Source organism: Hypanus sabinus, chromosome 7, assembly GCF_030144855.1.
Source record: "Hypanus sabinus isolate sHypSab1 chromosome 7, sHypSab1.hap1, whole genome shotgun sequence".
NCBI lineage: Eukaryota > Metazoa > Chordata > Chondrichthyes > Myliobatiformes > Dasyatidae > Hypanus > Hypanus sabinus.
Window position 1 is genome coordinate 108,245,970 of NC_082712.1, and position 20,819 is coordinate 108,266,788.

A 20,819-nucleotide genomic window follows, 5' to 3' on the forward strand; every position below is an offset into this window, starting at 1 on the left:
CACTGCACCGTCTCTTCCTTGAACAAGACAAGTACTGTTGACATCACTACACGTGGGTTTCAGCAGGGAAGGGAAAAATCGAATGATAGGGTACTCGATAGTTAGGGGGACAAAAGGAGATTCTGTGGCAGCAAAAGAGTCACCTGGTGCTAGGGTCCAGAATGTATCAGAGCAGCTGCAGGATATTCTCAAGGGGGAGGATGAACAGCCAGAGATCGTGGTGCGTATTGGCAGCAATGACACAAGCAGAACAGGGCAAGAGGTTCTACACAGTGAGTATATATAGTTAGGAAAGAGGCTGAAGAGAAGGACCTCCAAATCTCTCTGGATTGCTGCTGATGCCACGGACTAGTGCAGGTAGGAAGGGGGTGATAGCCTGTATGAATGAGTGGCTGTGGAGATGGTGCAGGGTCAGGGTTTCAAGTTCTTGGATCATTGGAACCTTTTCTGGGGAAGGGGTGACCTTTAGAAGAGAAATGGGTGGCACCTGATCTGGGGGGGTGGGGGAACCAATATCCTGGCTGGGAGGTTTGCTAATGCTACCAGGGAGAGTTTAAACTAGTTTTGCAGGGGGCTGGGAACCAGAGCACCAGGTCAGAAAGTAAAGGGTCAGACAGGAAGTTAGATGTCAGGAAAAGTACTGAAAGGCAAAATCGATATATCAGGTATGATGGATCAGATCGTTTGAAGTTTGTATAGTTTAATGCTGGCAGTATTATGCATAAGGGTGATGAACAGAGCATGGATCAGTACATGGAACAGCAATGTTGTGGCCACTACAAAGAGTTGATTGAGAGAGAGAGGAGTGGGTGATTAATATACTAGGTTTTTGAGGTTTTAGAAAAAATAAAGAAGGAGGTTAAGGGGGAGAGAGGGAAGTTGCATTACTAAACACAGCTGCACTCAGGAAACACATAATGGAGGGGTCAGACTCTGAGACCACTGGGTGGAACTCAGGAACAGGAAGGGTGCAGTCACACTGAGGGGACTGTACTACAGACCCCCCAACAGCCATCAGGACATTGAGGAGCAGATATGTAATCAGACTATGGAACTGTGTACAAATAATAGGGTTGTTATCATGGGGGAATTTTAACTTCTGTAATATAAACTGGGGACTTCTTAGTGCAAGGGGATTAGATGGGGCTGAATTTGTTAAGTGTATCCAGTAAGATTTCTTAAATCAATATGTGGATAATGTAGTGAGAGGAGGGGCCGTACTGGACCTAGTTTACTGACCTTTCAATGGGCGAGCAGTTAGGGAACAGTGACCACAGCTTCTTAACTTTCAGGAAAAGAGTCTTAAATTGGAATAGGGCAAATTACGAGGGCATTGGGCAGGAAATAGGAAAAATTTCTCCGGCAAGTGCGCCTCGGACATGTGGAGGGTGTTTAAGGATCAATTGTACAGACTACAGGAAAGGTAGGTTCCTGAAAGAAGGAAGGACAAGGATGAAAGATAAGGTAACTTCGGATGTCCAGAGAGGTAATGAATTTAGGCAAGAAGAAAAAAGAAAAGTATGTAAAAGTTCAAAAGTTAGGATCTAACGAAGCACATGAGGAGTATAAAGAAGACAGAAAAGAACTAAAGAAGGGGATTTGGAAAGCCAGGAGGGGCCATGAAAAGTCATTGGCAAGGTGAATCCCAAGGTATTTTATACATATGTCAAGAGCAAGCAAATAACTAGGGAGAGGGTAGGGCCTAAGACCATAAGGCACAGGAGCAGAATTAGGCCATTCAGCCCATCAAGTCCACTCCGCCATTCCATCATGATTGATCCTGGATCCCATTCAACTCCATACACCTGCTGTCTCACCATATTCCTTGATGCCCTGACCAATCAGAAATTTATCAACTTCTGCTTTGAATATACCCATGGACTTGGACTCTACCGCAGTCTGTGACAGAGCATTCCATAGATTCACCATTCTTTGGCTAAAAAATATTCCACCTTACTTCTGTTCTAAAAGCTTGCCCTTCAGTTTTGAGGCTGTGCCCTCTAGTTTAGTTCTGGATACCCCACTTAGCCTGACGTCAGTGGTGGGAACGATGCTGGAGTTAGCCTGACGTCAGTGGTGGGAACGATGCTGGAGTCAATTATAAAAGAGGAAATCACGACACATTTGGATAGCAGTAGAAGGATCAGTCCGAGTCAGCATGGATTTGTGAAGGGAAAATCATGCTTGACTAATCTTCTGGAGTTTTCTGAGGATGTAACAATGAAAATAGACAAGGGAGAGCCAGTGGATGTAGTGTACCTGGACTTCCAGAAAGCTTTTGATAAAGTCCCACATAGGAGATTAGTGGGCAAAATTAGAGCACATGGTATTGGGGGCAGAGTACTGACATGGACTGAAAATTGGCTGGCTGACAGGAAACAAAGAGTAGTGATTAAGGGGTCCCTTTCGGAATGGCAGGCTGTGACCAATGGGGTACTGCAAGGTTCGGTACTGGGACCGCAGCTGTTTACAATATACATTAACGATTTAGATGAAGGGATTAAAAGTAACATTAGCAACTTTGCTGATGACACAAAGCTGGGTGGCAGTGTGAAATGTCAGGAGGATGTTATGAGAATGCAGGGTGACTTGGACAGGTTGGGTGAGTGGGCAAATGTATGGCAGATGCAGTTTAATGTGGATAAATGTGAGCTTATCCACTTTGGTGGCAAGAACAAGAAGGCAGATTACTATCTAAATGGAGTCAAGTTAAGAAAAGGGGAAGTATAATGAGATCTAGGTGTTCTTGTACATCAGTCAATGAAAGCAAGCATGCAGGTACAGCAGGCAGTGAAGAAAGCTAATGGCATGCTGGCTTTTATAACAAGAGGAATTGAGTGTAGGAGTAAAGAGGTCCTTCTGCAGCTGTACAGGGCCCTGGTGAGACCCCACCTGGAGTATTGTGTGCAGTTTTGGTCTCCAAATTTGAGGAAGGACATTCTTGCTATTGAGGGAGTGCAGCGTAGGTTCACAAGGTTAATTCCCGGAATGGCGGGACTGTCATATGTTGAAAGATTGGAGCGACTGGGCTTGAATACACTGGAATTTAGAAGGATGAGAGGGGATCTGATTGAAACATATAAGATTATTAAGGGATTGGACACACTGGAGGCAGGAAGCATGTTCCCGCTGATGGGTGAGTCCAGAACTAGAGGCCACAGTTTAAGAATAAGGGGTAGGCCACTTAGAACAGAGATGCGGAAAAACTTTTTCACCCAGAGTGTGGTGGATATGTGGAATGCTCTGCCCCAGAAGGCAGTGGAGGCCAAGTCTCTGGATGCATTCAAGAGAGAGTTAGATAGAGCTTTTATAGATAGCAGGGTCAAGGGATATGGGGGGAGGGGAGGAACGGGGTACTGATCGGATATGATCAGCCATGATCACAGTGAATGGCGGTGCTGGCTAGAAGGGCCGAATGGCCTACTCCTGCACCTACTGTCTATTGTCTATTGTCTATAGAGGGAGCATCCTCTCCACATCCACCCTCTCTAGTCCTTTCAACATTCGGTAGGTTTCACTGAGATTTTCCCGCATTCTTCTAAATTCCAGTGAGTACAGGCCCAAAGCTATCAAAGACTCCTCATATGTTAACCCCTTCATTCCTGGAATCATCCTCGTGAACCTCCTCTGGAATCTCTCCAATGACAACACATCCTTTCTGAGATATGGGGTCCAAAACTGTTGACAATGCTCCAAGTGCAGTCTGACTAGTGTCTTATAAAGCTCCAGCATTTTCTCTTTGCTTTTATATTCTATTCCCCTTGAAATAAATGCCAACATTACACCTCAGATGGCTGAAGAGGTTCAGCATGAGTCGGCAGATCCTCAGGACTTCCTATAGGGAAACCACTGAAAGTATCCTGACTGTCTGCGTCACTGTCTGGATGGGATCTGTACTTCCCTCAATCACAGGGCACTACAGAGTGATGCAGACAGCTCAGTGCATCTGTGGATGTGAGCTTTCCTCCATTCAGGACATTTACAGCAGCAGGTTTGTAAAAAAGGCCTGGAGTATCATCAGGGACTCCAGCCCCCACTACCACAAACTGTTACAGCTGCAACCGTCTGGCAAATGGTACTGCAGTAGTAAGGCCGAACCAACAGGCTCTGGGACAGCTTCTTTCACCAGGTCATCAGATTTATCAATACACATTGATCTAATCGCATATCTGACTGTACATTCATGAATACAAAACAATCATGTATACAATCTCAGTGTTTGGGCAATATCCTCTCCCACTTCCCTTCCTTATCGCTTGTACATTGCAACAGAGACGCAACATAAAGATTTTTACTCCCACATGTTCCGAGATGGATGTAAGAAATGAAATTCTAATTCTAATTTTACCTACCCCTCCATCTATCTTCATATCATCCACAAACTTTGCCACAAAGCCATCAATTCCATTATCCAAATCACTGACAATCAATGTAAAATCTGGTGGTCCCAATACTGACCCCTGAGGAACAGCACTAGTCATCAACAGCTAACCAGAAAAGGCCACTTTTATTCCCACTCGCTGTCTCCTGCCTGTCAGCCATTTATCTACCCATGCCAGTATCTTTCCTATAATGACATGGGATTTTAACTTGTTAAGCAGCCTCATGTGAGGCACCTTCTGAAAATCTAAGTAAATGACATCCACTGCCTCTCATTTGTTCACCCTGCTTGTTAATCCCTCAAAGAACTCTAACAGATTTGTCAGACAAGATTTCCCTTTACAGAAACCATGCTGACTTTGGCTTATTTTATTATTAATCTCCAAGTACCTCAAAACCTTATCTTTAATAATGGACTCCAACACTTTCTCAACAAGTATGTGAAGAACAAGAGGATAAGACGTGAAAGAATAGGACTTATCAAGTGTGACAGTGGAAAAGTGTGTATGGAACCAGAGGAAATAACAGAGGTGCTTAATGAATACTTTACTTCAGTATTCACTATGGAAAAGGATCTTAGTGATTGTAATGATAACTTGCAGCAGACTGAAAAGCTTGAGCATGTAGATATTAAGAAAGGATGTGCTGGAGCTTTTGGAAAGCATCAAGTTGGATAAGTCACCAGGACTGGACGAAATGTACCCCAGGCTACTGTGGGAGGCGAGGGAGGAGATTGCTGAGCCTCTGGCGATGATCAATAGGGACAGGAGAGGTTCAGGAGGATTGGAGGGTTGCGGAAGCTGTTCCTTTCTTCAAGAAAGGGAGTAGAGATAGCCCAGAAAATTATAGACCAGTGAGACTTACTTCAATGGTTGGTAAGTTGATGGAGAAGATGCTGAGAGGAAGGATTTATGAACATTTGGAGAGATATAATATGATTAGGAGTAGTCAGCATGGCTTTGTCAAGGGCAGGTCGTGCCTAATGAGCCTGATTGAATTTTTTGAGGACGTGACTAAACACATTAATGAAGGAAAAGCGGTAGATGTAGTGTATATGGATTTCAGCAAGGCATTTGATAAGGTACCCCATGCAAGGTTTATTGAGAAACTAAGGAGGCATGGGATCTAAGAGGATGTTGCTTTGTGGATTGAGAACTGGCTTGCCCACAGAAAGCGAAGAGTGATTGTAGACGGGTCATATTCTGCATGGAGGTCGGTCACCAGTGGAGTACCTCAGGGATCTGTTCTGGCACCCTTCATTAATGACCTGGATGAGGAAGTGGAGGGATGGGTTAGTAACTTTGCTGATGACACAAAGGTTGGAGGTGTTGTGAATAGTGTGGAGGGCTGTCAGAGGTTACAGTGGGACATTGACAGGATGCAAAACTGGCAGATGGAGTTCAACCCAGATAAGTGTGAGGGGTTCATTTTGTTAAGTCAAATATGATGGCAGAATATAGTAATATAGTAATAATAATGGTAAGACTCTTAGCAGTATTGAGGATCAGAGGGATCTTGGGGTCCAAGTCCATAGGACACTCAAAGCAGCTGTGCAGGTTGACTCTGTGGTTAAGAAGGCGTTACGGTGCATTGGCTTTCATCAATTGTGGAACTGAATTTAGGAGCTGAGAAGTAATGTTGCAGCTATATAGGACCCTAGTCAGACCCCACTTGGAGTACTGTGCTCAGTTCTGGTCGCCTCACTACAGGAAGGATGTGGAAGCCATAGAAAGGGCACAAAGGAGATTTGCAAGGATGTTGCCTGGATTGGGGAGCATGCCTTATGAGAATAGGTTGAGTGAACTCGGCCTTTTCTCCTTGGAGCGAAGGAGGATGAGAGGTGACCTGATAGAGGTGTACAAGATGATGAGAGGCATTGATCGTGTGGCTAGTCAGAGGCTTTTTCCCAGGGCTGAAATGGTTGCCACAGGAGGACACGTTTAAGGTGCTGGGGAGTAGGTACAGAGGAGATATCAGGGGTAAGTTTTTACTCAGAGAGTGGTGAGTACGTGGAATGGGCTGCCAGCAACGGTGGTGGAGGCGGAGGTCTTTTAAGAGGCTTTTAGATAGGTACATGGAGCTTAATAAAATAGAGGGCTACAGGTAAGCCTAACAGTTTCTGAGGTAGGGACATGTTCGGCACAACTTTGTGGGCTGAAGGGCCTGTATTGTGCTGTAGGTTTCTTATGTTCCTATGTAACTGAGGTCAGGCTAACTGGCCTATAATTTCCTTTTTTTTGCCTTCCTCCCTTCCTAAAGAGTGGAGTGACACCTACAATTTCCAGTCCTCCAAAACCATGCCAGAATCAAGTAATTCATGAAAGATCACGGCCAAAGCATCCATTATCTCTTCAGCAACCTCTCTCAGGACTCTGGGATGTAGTCCATCTGGTTCAGATGACTTAAGACCTTTGAATTTGCCTGGCACTTTTTCCTTTATAATAGCAATGGCTCTCACTCCTGCACCCTGACGCTCACAGATATCTGGCACACTGGTAGTGTCTTCCACAGTGAAAACTGATGCAAAATACCCATTAAGTTCATCTGCCATTTCTTTGTCCACCATTACTACCTCACCAGCATCATTTTCCAGTGGTGTAATATCAACTCTCACACCCTTTTATTATTTAAATAATTGAAAAAAACGTTTAGTCCTGCTTTATATTATTGGCTAGTTTGCCTTCATATTTCATCTTTTCCCTTCTTATAACTTTTTTTAGTTGTCTTTTGTTGGATTTTAAAAGCTTTCCAATTATCCAACTTCCCACTCACTTTTGCTACCTTATATGCCCTTTCTTTGGCTTTTATGCGGTCCTTAATTTCCCTTGTCAGCCATGGTTGCCTACCCCTGCCATTTGAGAACTTCTTCTTCTGTGGGACATATCTATCCTGCACCTTGTGAATGATTCCCAGAAACTTCCGCCCCTCTGCTCTGCTGTCATCCCCACCAGTATCCCCCTCCAATCCACCTGGGAAAGCTCCTCTCTCATGCCTCTGTAATTCCCTTTATTCCATTGCGATTCTGATACATGTGAGTTATGCTTCTCTCTCTCAAATTGCAATATGAATTCAATCATATTATGATCACTGCCTCCAAGGGTTCCTTTACTTTAAGCTGAATAATAAAATCAGGGTTATTACACATCACCTAATCTAAGAAAGCCTTTCCCTGAGTAGGCTCAAGCACAAACTGTTATAAAAAGCTATCTCATAGACATTCAACAAATTCCGTCTCATGCAATCAGACACTAACCTGGTTTTCCAATCCCCTTGCATATTGGTCCCCTATTACAATTCTGACATCACCCTTGTTTGCAATTTCAACCCCACATTTTGGCTACTATTTGGAGGTTGATTCACATAATGTTTTTTTGACCCCTTGGGTTTAAGTGCAACCTGTCTCTTTTGTACAGGTCACACCTGCCTCAGAAGAGATCCTAATAATCCAGAAATATGAATCCCTGTCCTTGCTTCAATTCTTCAGCCAAGCATTTATCCACCTTCTCATTCTATACCGACCCTCACTGTCATATGGTTCAGGCAGTAATCCCAAGATTACTACACCTGAGGTCCTACATCTCAGCTTCCTTCCTAACTCCTTGTACTCTATTTTCAGGACCTCCTCCCTTTTTCTACCTATATCATTGGTAACAATATGTATCATGAATTCTGGCTGCTCACCCTCCCTTTTCAGGATATTATAGACACTCAAAGATACAGGAGGGAACTTTTGCTTGGATACAGAAAATGTGACTGAGGTACTTAATGAGTGCAATAAAGTGCAAAGTGGTGAAGTGCTTAACCGGGGAAGGGCTAACTTTGAAGGGATGAGGCAGGAACTAGCGAGAGTAAATTGGAAACAGATGTTCAAAGGGGAAAGCACAGAAGTAATGTGGGAGAAGTTTAGGGACCACTTGAGCTGGGTTCAGGATAGGTTTGTCCCACTGAGGCAAGGAAAAAATGGTAGGAAAAGGGAACCGTGGCTGACGAAACATGTGAGGCAACTCGTCAAGAGGAAAAGGAAGCATATGTTAGATATAAGAAGCAGGAAGTAGGAGGGGCTCATTAGAAATATAGGATAGCCAGGAAGGAGCTAAAGAAAGGACTTAGGAGAGCTCGAAGGGGGCATGAGAAGGCCTTGGAATGTAGGATTAAGGCGAATCCCAAGGCGTTCTATGCATATGTGAAGAACAGGAGGATGACGAGAACGAAGGTGGGGCTGCTAAAGGATAAAGAGGGCAGCATGTGCCTGGAGGCGGAGGAAGTTGGGGAGGTCCTAAATGAATACTTTGCTTCAGTATTCACAAGTGAAAAGGATCTTAATCAGGGTGAAGTCAGAATAGAGCAGGCCTGTGTGCTGAACAATATGGAGATTATGGAAGAAGGAGTGCTGGATCTTCTTAAAAACATCAAGATTGATAAATCCCCAGGGCCAGATATGATACACCCCAGGATGTTGTGGGAATTGAGAGAGGAGATTGCTGGAGCATTAGCTATGATCTTTGAATTCTCTTTGGCTACAGGGGAAGTGCCGGAGGGCTGGAGAATGGCAAATGTAGTCCCCTTGTTTAAAAAAGGTAATAAGGAGAAACCTGGGAACTATAGACCGGTGAGTCTTATGTCAGTGGTCTGCAAACTACTGGAAAGGATTCTTAAGGATAGGATCTACGAGCATTTGGAGAAGTACAGTCTACTCATGGATAGTCAACATAGCTTTGTGAAGGGAAGATCCTGCCTCACAAGCCTAATTGAGTTTTTTGAAGCGGTAACAAAAGAAATTGGTGAGGGTAGGGCAGTGGATGTGGGTCTACATGGACTTTAACAAGGCATTTGACAAGGTCCCTCATGAGAGACTCATCCAGAAAGCCATGAGGCATGGGATAATTGGAATCTTGGCTGTTTGGATAAAATAATGGCTTGAAGGAAGAAAGCAGAGGGTAGTTGTGGAAGGAAAGTATTCTGCCTGGAGGTCGGTGACTAGTGGAGTGCTGCAGGGATCTGTCCTGGGACCCCTGCTATTTGTGACTTTTCTAAATGACCTGGATGTAGAGGCAGAAGGATGGGTGAGTAAGTTTGTAGATGACACGAAGATTGGAGGAGTTGTGAATGGAGTTGCAGGTTGTCGAAAGTTACAAGAGGATATAGACAGGCTGCAGAGTTGGGCAGAAAAATGACAGATGGAGTTCAGTCCGGATAAGTGTGAGGTGATGCATTTTGGAAGGACAAACCAGAAGACTGAATACAGGATTAATGGTCAGTTACTTAAGAGTGTGGATGAACATAGGGACCTTGGGGTTCAAATCCATATATCCCTTAAGGTCGCTGCGCAGGTTGATAGGATAGTTAAGAAGGCCTATGGGATGCTAGGCTTCATTAACAGGGGGATTGAGTTCAAGAGTAAAGAGGTAATTTTGCAACTCTACAAATCTCTGGTGAGACCGCATTTAGGGTATTGTGTTCAATTCTGGTCACCTCATTATAGGAAGGATGTGGAAGCTATGGAGAGGGTGCAGAGGAGATTTACCAGGATGTTGCCTGGTTTGGAGAACAAGTCATATGAAGCAAGGTTAGCAGAGCTGGGACTTTTCTCTTTGGAGCATAGGAGAATGAGAGAACACTTGATAGAGGACTACAAAGTAAATGGCAGGATACTTGGTAGTGTGGAGGAGCAGAGGGATCTGGGGGTACATGTCCACAGATCCCTGAAAGTTGCCTCACAGGTAGATAGGGTAGTTAAGAAAGCTTATGGGGTGTTAGCTTTTATAAGTCGAGGAATAGAGTTTAAGGGATGCGACGTAATGATGTAGCTCTGTAAAACTCTAGTTAGGCCACACTTGGAGTACTGTGTCCAGTTCTGCTCACCACACTATAGGAAGGATGTGGAAGCATTGGAAAGAGTACAGAGGAGATTTACCAGGATGCTGCCTGGTTTAGAGAGTATAGATTATGATCAGAGATTAAGGGAGCTAGGGCTTTACTCTTTGGAGAGAAGGAGGATGAGAGGAGACATGATAGAGGTGTACAAGATATTAAGAGGAATAGATAGAGTGGACAGCCAGCACCTCTTCCCCAGGGCATCACTGCTCAGTACAAGAGGACATGGCTTTAAGGTAAGGGGAGGGAAGTTCAAGGGGAATATTAGAGGAAGGTTTTTTACTCAGAGAGTGGTTGGTGCGTGGAATGCACTGCATGAGTCAGTGGTGGAGGCAGATACACTAGTGAAGTTTAAGAGACTACTAGACAGGTATATGGAGGAATTTAAGGTGGGGGGTTATATGGGAGGCAGGGTTTGAGGGTCAGCACAACATTGTGGGCCGAAGGGCCTGTAATGTGTTGTACTATGTTCTATGTTCTAAGATTATGAGAGGCATAGATAGGGTGGATAGTCAGTACCTGTTTCCCAGGGCACCAATAGCAAACACCAGAGGACATATGTAGAAAATTAAGAGAGGGAAGTTTAGGGGAGATATCAGGGGTAAGTTTTTTACACAGAGGGTTGTGAATGCCTGGAATGACTTGCCAGGGATGGTGGTGGAGGCTAAAACATTAGGGGTATTTAACTGCCTCTTGGCCAGCCAAATGGATGAGAGAAAAATGGAGGGTTATGTGGTAGTGTGGGTTTAGCACTTTTTTTAAAGGATTATATGGGTCGGCACTACATGGAGGGCTGAAGGGCCTGTACTGTGCTGTGGTGTTCTATGGTTCTGTAGTATTTACCAAGGAGAAGGACATGGAGGACCAGATCAGTGCTGAGTGTATAACTACATTAGGGCATTTAGAGATCAAGGAGGAGGAAGTGTTGGGTCTCCCAATGTGTATGTTCCCAGGGTCTGATGGAATTTTCTCCAGATTATTGAGGGAGGCAGGAGATGAGATTGCTGGGCCCTTGACTGGTATCTTTGTGGCCTCTCTATTCACAGGTAAGGTCATGGATGACCTGTGAGAGATTAACGATGTACCTCCATTTAAGAAGGGAACAAGGGAAGATCCTGGAAACCATAGACTGGCAAGTGTCACATCAGTTGTAGAGAAATTTTGGAGAAAATTCTTAGGGATAGGATATATGAGCATTTGGAAATCCTTGGCCTAATTTGGAAGAGCCAGCATGGCTTTGTGCGTGGCAAGTCATGCCTTACCAAGCTGGTTGAATTTTTTGACAAGGTGGTGAGGGAGATTGATGTGGGTAGGACAGTGGATGTTGTCTACATGGATTTTAGTAAGGTGTTTGTAAGATTCCTCATGGGAGGCTAATCCAGAAAATTAAGACGCATGGGGTTTGTGGCGGATTGGTCGTCTGGATTCAGAACTGGCTTGCACGTAGAAGACAGAAGGTAGTGGTTGAAAGGATTTATTCCAGATGAAGGTTCTTAATTAGTGGTGTTCCACAGGGATCTGTGCCACGTGCGAGTGAGGTGAAGAATAGAATGATTATGCACACTAATACGAGGCTGAGAGCATGGTGCAGGAAGGAAGGGTTCAGGTTTCTGGATAATTGGTCTTTGTTCCAGGGACATTGGGATCTGTTTCGAAGGGACGGTCTACATCTGAACCAGAGGGGTACTAACATTCTTGCAGGAGTGTTTGCCAGTGCTGCTCGGTGGGGTTTAAACTAGATGTGCAGGGGGCAGGGATCCAGATCCAGAGGGTTGGTCAGAAGGAGCATGGGGTTAAATGTGTAGAAGGTTTGGGTGATCTTGAGAAGGTCATCAAAATTCAGGGTGCAATTAGCCCGATGGAAGTTCAAGGAGCTGGGTTAGGTACAGTAGACAGTGTTTTAAGCAAAGAGAGGAGGAATGGGCTAAGAATTCTTGAATGCGCGTAGTGTCAGAAATAAGACAGATGAGCTTGAAGCTCAGATGAAAATGGGGAACTACAATATTGTTGGGATAACGGAGACATGGCTGCAAGGGGATCAGGCCTGGGAATTGAGAGTACCAGGGTATACGTGCTATCATAGAGACAGAAATATGGGAAGAGGGGGTGGGGTGGCCCTGTTGGTGAGGAATGAGATTCAGTCCTTAGCAAGAGGTGACTTGGGAACAGGGGAAGTAGAGTCTGTGTGGATTGAGCTGAGGAACAGTAAGGGTAAAAAGACCCTAATGGGTGTTGTGTACAGGCCCCCAAACAGTAGCGTGGATATTGGGTATAAGTTGATTAGGGAGTTAACATTGGCATGTGCTAAAGGTAATGCAGTCGTTATGGGAGATTTCAACATGCAGGTGAACTGGGAGAAACAGGTAGGTGCTGGACCCCAGGATAGGGAGTTTGTGGAGTGTCTAAGGGATGTATTCTTGGAACAGCTTGTGCTTGAGCCAACCAGGAATGAGGCTATTTTGGACTTGGTGATGTGTAATGAACAGGAATTGATAAGTGATCTTGAAGTAAGGGAGCCATTAAGAAGTAGTGATCATAACTTGATAAGTTTTTATCTACAATTTGAGAGGGATAAGGGCAGATCAGAGGTGTCAGTGTTGCAATTAAATAAAGGAGACTACGGAGCCATGAGGGAAGAGCTGGCCAAAGTTAAATGGGCGGATGCCCTGGCAGGAAAGACAGTGGATCAGCAGTGGCAGATATTCTTGGGGATAATACAAAAGATGCAAAAGCAGTTCATTCCAATGAGAAGGAAGGATTCAAAGAGGGGGAAGGGGCCACAGTGGTTGACAAAGGAAGTCAGAGATTGTATAGCATTAAAGAAAAAGAAGTATGACAGGGCTAAGATGTGTGGGAATACAGATGATTGGGAAAGTTTTAAGGAACAGCAGATCTTAACTAAAAAAGCAATACGGAGAGAAAAAATCAGGTATGAGCTCAGTCTAGCCAGGAATATAAAAGGGGATAGCAAAAGTTTTTTTAGCTATGTGAAGAGAAAGAAGATAGTTAAGAACAATGTTGGCCTCTTGAAGAATGAATTGGGAGAAATTGTTATGGGAAACAGGGAAATGGCAACAGAATTTAATGCGTACTTTAGATCTGTCTTCACCAGGGAGGACACAAGCAATCTCCCAGATGTATGGATGGGCCAGGGTCATAAGATATCAGAGGAATTGAAACAGATTGACATTAGGAAAGAAACTGTGATGAGTAGACTGGTAGGACTGAAGGCTAATAAATCCCCGGGTCCAGATGGTCTGCATCCGAGGGTTCTAAAAGAAGTGGCTCAGGAAATTGCGGATGCATTGGTAATCATTTTCCAATGTTCCTTAGATTCAGGATCAGTTCCTGAAGATTGGAGAGTGGCTAATGTTATCCCACTTTTCAAGAAGGGAGGGAAGGAGAAAACGGAGAACTATCGCCCTGTTAGCCTAATGTCAGTCGTGGGGAAGATGCTTGAGTCCATTATTAAGGACGAAATAGTGGCACATCTTGATGGCAGAAATAGGATTAGGCTGAGCCAGCATGGATTTACCAAGGGCAAATCATGCTTGACTAATCTGTTGGAGTTTTTTGAGGGTGTAACAAGGATGTTAGACGAGGGTAAGCCAGTGGATGTTGTGTACCTAGATTTTCAGAAGGCATTCGATAAGGTGCCACATAGGAGATTGGTGAGTAAAATCAGAGCTCATGGCATTGGGGGCAGGGTTTCAACATGGATAGAAAACTGGTTGGCAGATAGAAGGCAAAGGGTAGCAGTGAATGGGTGTTTCTCGGACTGGCTGGAGGTGACTAGTGGGGTACCACAGGGCTCTGTATTGGGACCACAGCTCTTTACAATTTATGTCAATGATTTAGATGAGGGCATTGAAAACTATATCAGCAAGTTTGCTGACGATACTAAACTGGGTGGCAGTGTGACATGCGAAGAGGACGTTAGGAGAATACAGGGAGACTTGGATAGGCTGGGTGAGTGGGCCGATACTTGGCAGATGTCATTCAATGTGAATAAATGTGAAGTTATCCACTTTGGAAGCAGGAACAAGAGGGCAGAGTATTGTCTGAATGGTGTAGAGTTAGGTAAGGGAGAAATGCAAAGAGACCTAGGAGTCCTAGTTCACCAGTCAATGAAGGTGAATGAGCAAGTGCAACAGGCAGTGAAGAGGGCAAATGGAATGTTGGCCTTTGTTACAAGGGGAATTGAGTACAAGAGCAAGGATGTCCTTTTGCATTTGTACAGGGCCCTGGTGAGACCACACCTGGAATATTGTGTACAGTTTTGGTCTCCAGGTTTAAGGAAGGACATTCTGGCAATTGAGGAAGTGCAGCGTAGATTCACTAGGTTGATTCCTGGGATGGCAGGGCTGTCTTACGCAGAGAGATTGGAGAGATTGGGCTTGTACACACTGGAATTGAGGAGATTGAGAGGGGATCTGATTGAAACGTTTAAGATAATTAAAGGATTTGATAGGATTGAGGCAGGAAATATGTTCCAGATGTTGGGAGAGTCCAGTACCAGAGGGCATGGATTGAGAATAAGAGGTCAGTTATTTAAAACAGAGTTGAGGAAGAGCTTCTGTTCCCAGAGAGTTATGGAGGTGTGGAATGCACTGCCTCGGAAGATGGTGGCCAATTCTCCGGATGCTTTCAAGAAGGAGCTAGATAGATATCTGATGGATAGGGGAATCAAGGGATATGGGGACAAGGCAGGGACTGGGTACTGATAGTGAATGATCAGCCATGATCTCAGAATGGCGGTGCAGACTCGAGGGGCCGAATGGTCTACTTCTGAACCTATTGTCTATTGTCTATTGTGCTGGGAGCTCTGCTGTTTGTGATGTATATAAATCATCAGGATGAAAATGTAGATGGGTGGCTTAGAAAGTTCGCAAGTGATACCAAGACTAGTGGAGTTGTGGATAGCGTAGAAGACTGGCAAAGCTTATAGATCAATTGCAGATATGGGCAGAGAAAAGGCAGATAGAGTTTTAACCCAGATAAATGTGAGGTGTTACACCTTGGTAGGACAAATGCATGAAGATTAAGGGCAAGATCATTAACAGTGTTGCTGGGCAGAGAGATCTTGGGATCCAAGTTCATTGCTCCTTGGAAGAGGCGAAACAGGTCAATAGAGTGGTTTGTAAGGCTGATGGAATGTTTGTTTTCAGTAGTTGAGGTACCAAGTTTAAAAGTCAGGAGGCTTTATGTTGCAACATTACAGAACTCTGGTTGGGCCACATTTGGAGTATTGCGTACAGTTCTGGTCATCCCACTATAGGGAGGATCTTGAGGCTTTGTAGAGGTTTACCAGGATGCTACCTGGATATGAGCTATCAGGAGAGGTTAGACAAACTTGGATTGTTTTCTCTGGAGCGGTGGGGGCTGAGGGGAGATCGGATTGAGGGTTATAAGATTATGACAGGCAAAGGTAGAGAAGACAGGGAATATCCTTTTCCCAGTGTAGAAATGCCTAATACCAATGCAAGCATTGAAGGTGAGAGGTGGTAGTTTCAAGGGGAATGTGAGGGTCTGAGTACTTTACTCGAAGAGTGTGGATGGCTGGTATGGTGGAAGAGACAAATACATTAGAGGTTTTTAAGAAGCGTTTATAAGGCTACATGAATATGAGAAGTTGGAAGGATATGGACATTGTAGGTAGGAGGGATTCGTTTTTGGAGATTTGTTGATTTACTTGTTAGCTAATTTGGCACAATATTGTGGACTGAAAGGCCTATTACTGTGCTGTCCTCTTCTATGTTCAACAGTCTATGATCTATGACCTGCAGTCCGAGAAGATGCACCAGAACTTCTCAGTCTTTATACCGTTGGACATTAAGATAAAGCCTAAGCAAGTGCTAACGGTGCTCAATACAGCAGTACGCCCCGATCTCTCCAGTCATAGCACTCACACTCTCCCTATCAATGGGGAGATCAGAGCGCAGGGAATGGAGACAGGCACAGACAGCAGTGACACTGTGCGTTGGATACCAGATTCACCAGCCGGTAGGAAAGGGTGGGGTGTGGTGAGGGAGAATAGAGAGAAGCGAACAGGGTGGGGGGAGAGAGGGGGGTAAGGGAAAGGGGCTAGCTTAGGCAATGACATAATGTGCACTACATTAACACAGGTGGATCTGACATACTTGCTGCATCGATGTTGGTGCCCAAAGCAAATTGGCAGAGAGATTGGCGAGCAGGAGGAAGAGAGGGGATGTGGGGCAGAGAGAGAGAGAAAGAGATAGGGAGGAGAGAGCAGAGAGGGAGAGATGAGGAGGGAAGGGGCAGATGGAGAGGGGAAAGGGGAGAGTGAGAGGTGGGGAGGAGAGAAGGGAAAGAGTCAGATGGGGATGGGAAAGGGGAGAGGCAGGTATGGGGAGGGGAGTGGGAGAGATGGGGAGGGGAGAGGGGGAAGATAGGGAGGGAAGAAGGGAGAGTGAGAAGTGGGGAGGAGAGAAGGGAGAGAGTCAGATGGGGAGGGGAAAAGGGAGAGGCAGGTATGGGAGGAGAGAGAGAGATGGGGAGAGGGGAGTGGGAGAGATGGGGAGGGGAGAGGGGAGAGTGGGAGGTGGGTAGGAGAGAAGGGAGAGAGATGGTGTGGGGAGGGGAGGGGGAAAGGTGGGTAGTGGAGAAGGGAAGGAAGGAGGGAGGGAGGGAGAGAGGAATGAAAAGAGAGACAGATTAGTAGGTGAGACAATGCTGCACCAACCCACAGAATAACTTGTCCCCTTCAACCTTGTAACATTCAGCCCATCACAACACAACATTCTCAACCAAACATTACCCCCTCCTCCCCCTTCTCCCCTCCCCAAAACAACATCCTGTCTCACACTATCCTACCCAGTGCTACAAGTTCCACACGCCACATATAGTGATACTCCCTTCCCATCACCCTCACTCTGTCCCCAGCAACACTGCCCACCCCCATCCTGGGCTCCCTGCAGCCTCTACCCCAGCATGCCACCCCACCACTCACCTGCCACTGACTTGGATCTCTTGTCCGTTCTTCATCCATTTTACCTCTGCAGCTGAGTCGGCCAGTTCCACCATCAGCTTCATCCTCTGGCCCTTGTCAACCTGGTAGGCTGTGTCCAGCTTCCTCAGGAAGGCTGCGGAGGGAACATGCAGTGGAATCAGCCAATACAGCCATCGTCAGAAACCTGCCCACACCCATCCTTGCATGTGAAAACCTGGTGTACATCTTACACAATAACTCTAGTCCCCACACCGAATCCCTCGTGCTGACCCTCCCCGCACTGACCCACCCCACTGACACATCCCATCACACTGAGCCCCCTCGCAGATCCCCCACTCTGACCCAGCCCCCCCTCACATTGACCCCTCTCATACTCACTCTCCCCACACTGAGCCGTCCCTCCCCCTCACACTCCCCCTCACTGTACGTCCTTACCTCTCACATTCTCCCCTCCCTGTGCCGTCCCTCCCCCTCACTGTGCCGTCCCTCCCCCTCACACTGACTCCCCCCTCACTGTGCCGTCCCTCCCTCTCACACTCACTCCCCCCTCACTGTGGCGTCCCTCCCCCTCACACTCACTCCCCCCTGACTGTGCCATCCCTCCCCCTCACATTCCCCCCTCACTGTGCCGTCCCTCCCCCTCACACTCACTCCCCCCTGACTGTGCCGTCCCTCCCCCTCACACTCCCCCCTCACTGTGCCGTCCCTCCCCCTCACACTCACTCCCCCCTGACTGTGCCATCCCTCCCCCTCACATTCCCCCCTCACTGTGCCGTCCCTCCCCCTCACACTCACTCCCCCCTGACTGTGCCATCCCTCCCCCTCACATTCCCCCCTCACTGTGCCGTCCCTCCCCCTCCCACTCACTCCCCCCTCACTGTGCCGTCCCTCCCCCTCATACTCCCCCCTCACTGTGCCGTCCCTCCCTCTCACACTCACTCCCCCCTCACTGTGCCGTCCCTCCCCCTCACACTCCCTCCTCATTGTGCCGTCCCTCCCCCTCACACTCCCTCCTCACTGTGCCGTCCCTCCCCCTCACACTCCCCCCTCACTGTGCCATCCCTCCCCCCCCACACCAACCTGTACTTTTCTTCTCCTCCTTCTTCATCCTCTTGAGTCGCTTCAGCATCCCCCGCAGGTCGGTGATACCGTACTGAAAGGCAATCTTTTCGTACTGGGAGGGCGGTGCCTTCTGCAGGATCTCCCACACATCCACCTCTGGCTGTACCTCCAGCTTCACCTCCCTGAGGGACAGGCACCGGAAGGAGGGACGGAGAGAGTAATTGAGGGAGAAGGGGAGAGTGTGGATGGATACAGATATGGTAAGAGAGGGATGAAACAGAGAATGGAATCAGATGGGCAGAGGGTATCATTCCAATGGGGTCAGTGTCCCTTACTGCCACACATGAAACTCCATCTCTCTCTCACTAAGGCTCCCTGACATCCAGAGCTGAGGCCCTCCTCACCATCCCAGTGCGCTGGGCCTGTTTCCACCTCCACCTGGGGTTTCCTCTGGTGCTGAGTGAGACCCCACCCCAGAGAAACCAAAGTGACTGCATCAGCCAAGCCCGAGGACGAAGCCAGGACACGACCCCACACTAACCAGCTGTCTGTCATCCATCTCATCAGGCGCTGTCTAGGGTGGGGAACTGATAGCTGGAGGGGGCTGAGTCTGAGAGTGCCGAAAGGGCTGGGTAGGGAGAGTGGGGTAGAGGTGGGGATTGAATGTATGATATTGGCTTGGGTGGTGGTTGGAGCTTAGCCTGACAGCACAGATCAGGGGCTGGAGCTGGGGTAATGATGCTCCCTGCCGAGAGGTGACCCGAAGACCAGGTCCTGGGGTTCCAGTAAGAGCAGTGAATGTGGATGGAGGAGATCTTGCTGGTGGGGGTCAGAGTGTGAGTGGGGAGATGTTCATTCGTAAGGCCAGTGATGTTGTGGGGGTGGAACTGGACTCTCTGACAGTGGTGTCTGAAAAGAGGATGCTGTCCAAGTTGCATGCCATCTTGGACAATGTCTCCCATCCACTCCATAACGTACTGGTTAGGCACAGGAGTACATTCAGCCAGAGACTCATTCCACCGAGATGCAACACTGAGCGTCATAGGAAGTCATTCCTACCTGTGGCCATCAAACTTTACAACTCCTCCCTCGGAGTGTCAGACACCCTGAGCCAATAGGCTGGTCCTGGACTTATTTTCACTTGGCATAATTTACCTATTATTATTTAATTATTTATTGTTTTATATTGCTATATTACTACACTATTCTTGGCTGGTGCGACTGTAACGAAACCCAATTTCCCTCGGGATCAATAAAGTATGTCTGTATGTCCGTCTGTTCGGAGATTGCAGAGAGATGTGAGAGCTCAGAGAGGGGTATCAACCAGGGCCCAGGTAACCAGGGTCAGGAAGATGAGGAGAAAGGGGCAAAAGTTGAAGTGGGAAGGAAAGGCACAGGAAAGAATCAAGGGAGGGGAGAGGTGGGAAGAGAATGGGAAGAGAGAGGGGGGAATGTGGGTGAGAGGTAGATGGTGAGTGAGGCAGAGTAGAAAAGGAGCTTGTGAGGGAGTGGGGAGAGTAGGATGGAGCGTGACAGTGAAAGCAGATTGATTCGGAGGATGAGAGAGTGTGAGGGAAGAAGGAGGGGGAGATAGTGGGAGCAAATGAGAGAATAGGAAAGGGGAGAGAAGGAGGGAGAGGCGGAGAGAGGGAGAAGGAGAGAGAGAGGGGGAGGGAGAGAGGGAGAGATAGAGGAGATAGAGAGAGGGAGAAGAAAGAGAGGGAGAGAGAGAGAGGGACGGACAGAGGGAGAGAGGGGGAGAGTAGAGAGGGGGAGAGAGAGAGAGGGGAGAGGAGGGGGGAGAGAGGGAGAGAGAGGGAGGGAAAGAAGGAGAGAGAGGGGGAGAGAGGGAGAGAGGAGGGAGGGAGAGAGGGGGGAGGGAGAGAGGGGGAGGAGAGAGAGGGAGAGGGAAGGAGGGAGAGGGAAAGGAGAGGGGGGAGACTGAGAGAGAGAGAGGAGGAATGGGTGAGGGAGGAGAGAGGTGGAGAGAGAGGAGAGAGAGGGAGAGGGAGGGAGAAATAGGGTGAGAGGAGAGAGAGAGAGGAGAGAGAGAGGGAGAGAGGGAGGGAGGGGGAGAGAGAAAAGATGGAGAGAGGGTGAGAGGGGAGGGAGAGATTGAGAGTAGAGAGAGAGGGGGAGAGAGAGAGGGAGAAAGAGCGGTAGGGAGAGAGAGAGGAAAGAGAGAGGGAGAGGGAGAGGTGAGAGAGGGAAGGGGAGAGGAGAGAGAGATAGAGAGAGGGGCAGAGGAGAGAGAGGGTGAGGAAAAGGGTGGAGAGAGAGGGAAGGGGAAAGGAGAGAGGAGGGAGAGAGAGAGGATAGAGAGAGGCAGAGAGAGAGGGAGCAAGAGCAGTAGGGAGCGAGAGGGGAGAGAGATAGGGAGAGAGAGATGGGGAGAGGAGAGAGGGAGAGGGGGAGGGAGAGGGAAAGGAGAGGGGGAGACTGAGAGAGAGAGAGGAATGGGTGAGGGAGGAGAGAGGGGGAGAGAGAGGAGAGAGGGAGAGAGGGAGTGAGGGAGAAAGAGGGGGAGAGGAGA

At 47.3% G+C, this 20,819-nt stretch overlaps 1 protein-coding gene across 1 annotated transcript in view; it reads right to left on the reverse strand.

Moving 5' to 3' along the window:
- The window catches only part of LOC132397530 (myosin-binding protein C, cardiac-type-like), a 172,001-nt gene that overhangs the window by 134,736 nt on the left and 16,446 nt on the right, over positions 1-20,819 (reverse strand). The window contains exons 8-10 of the mRNA XM_059976360.1: positions 18,305-18,468; positions 17,225-17,357; positions 16,395-16,397 (exon numbers count right to left, since the gene is read on the reverse strand). Of these exons, the coding sequence (XP_059832343.1) occupies positions 16,395-16,397; positions 17,225-17,357; positions 18,305-18,468 (300 nt within the window). The remainder of the gene's footprint in view (positions 1-16,394; positions 16,398-17,224; positions 17,358-18,304; positions 18,469-20,819) is intronic.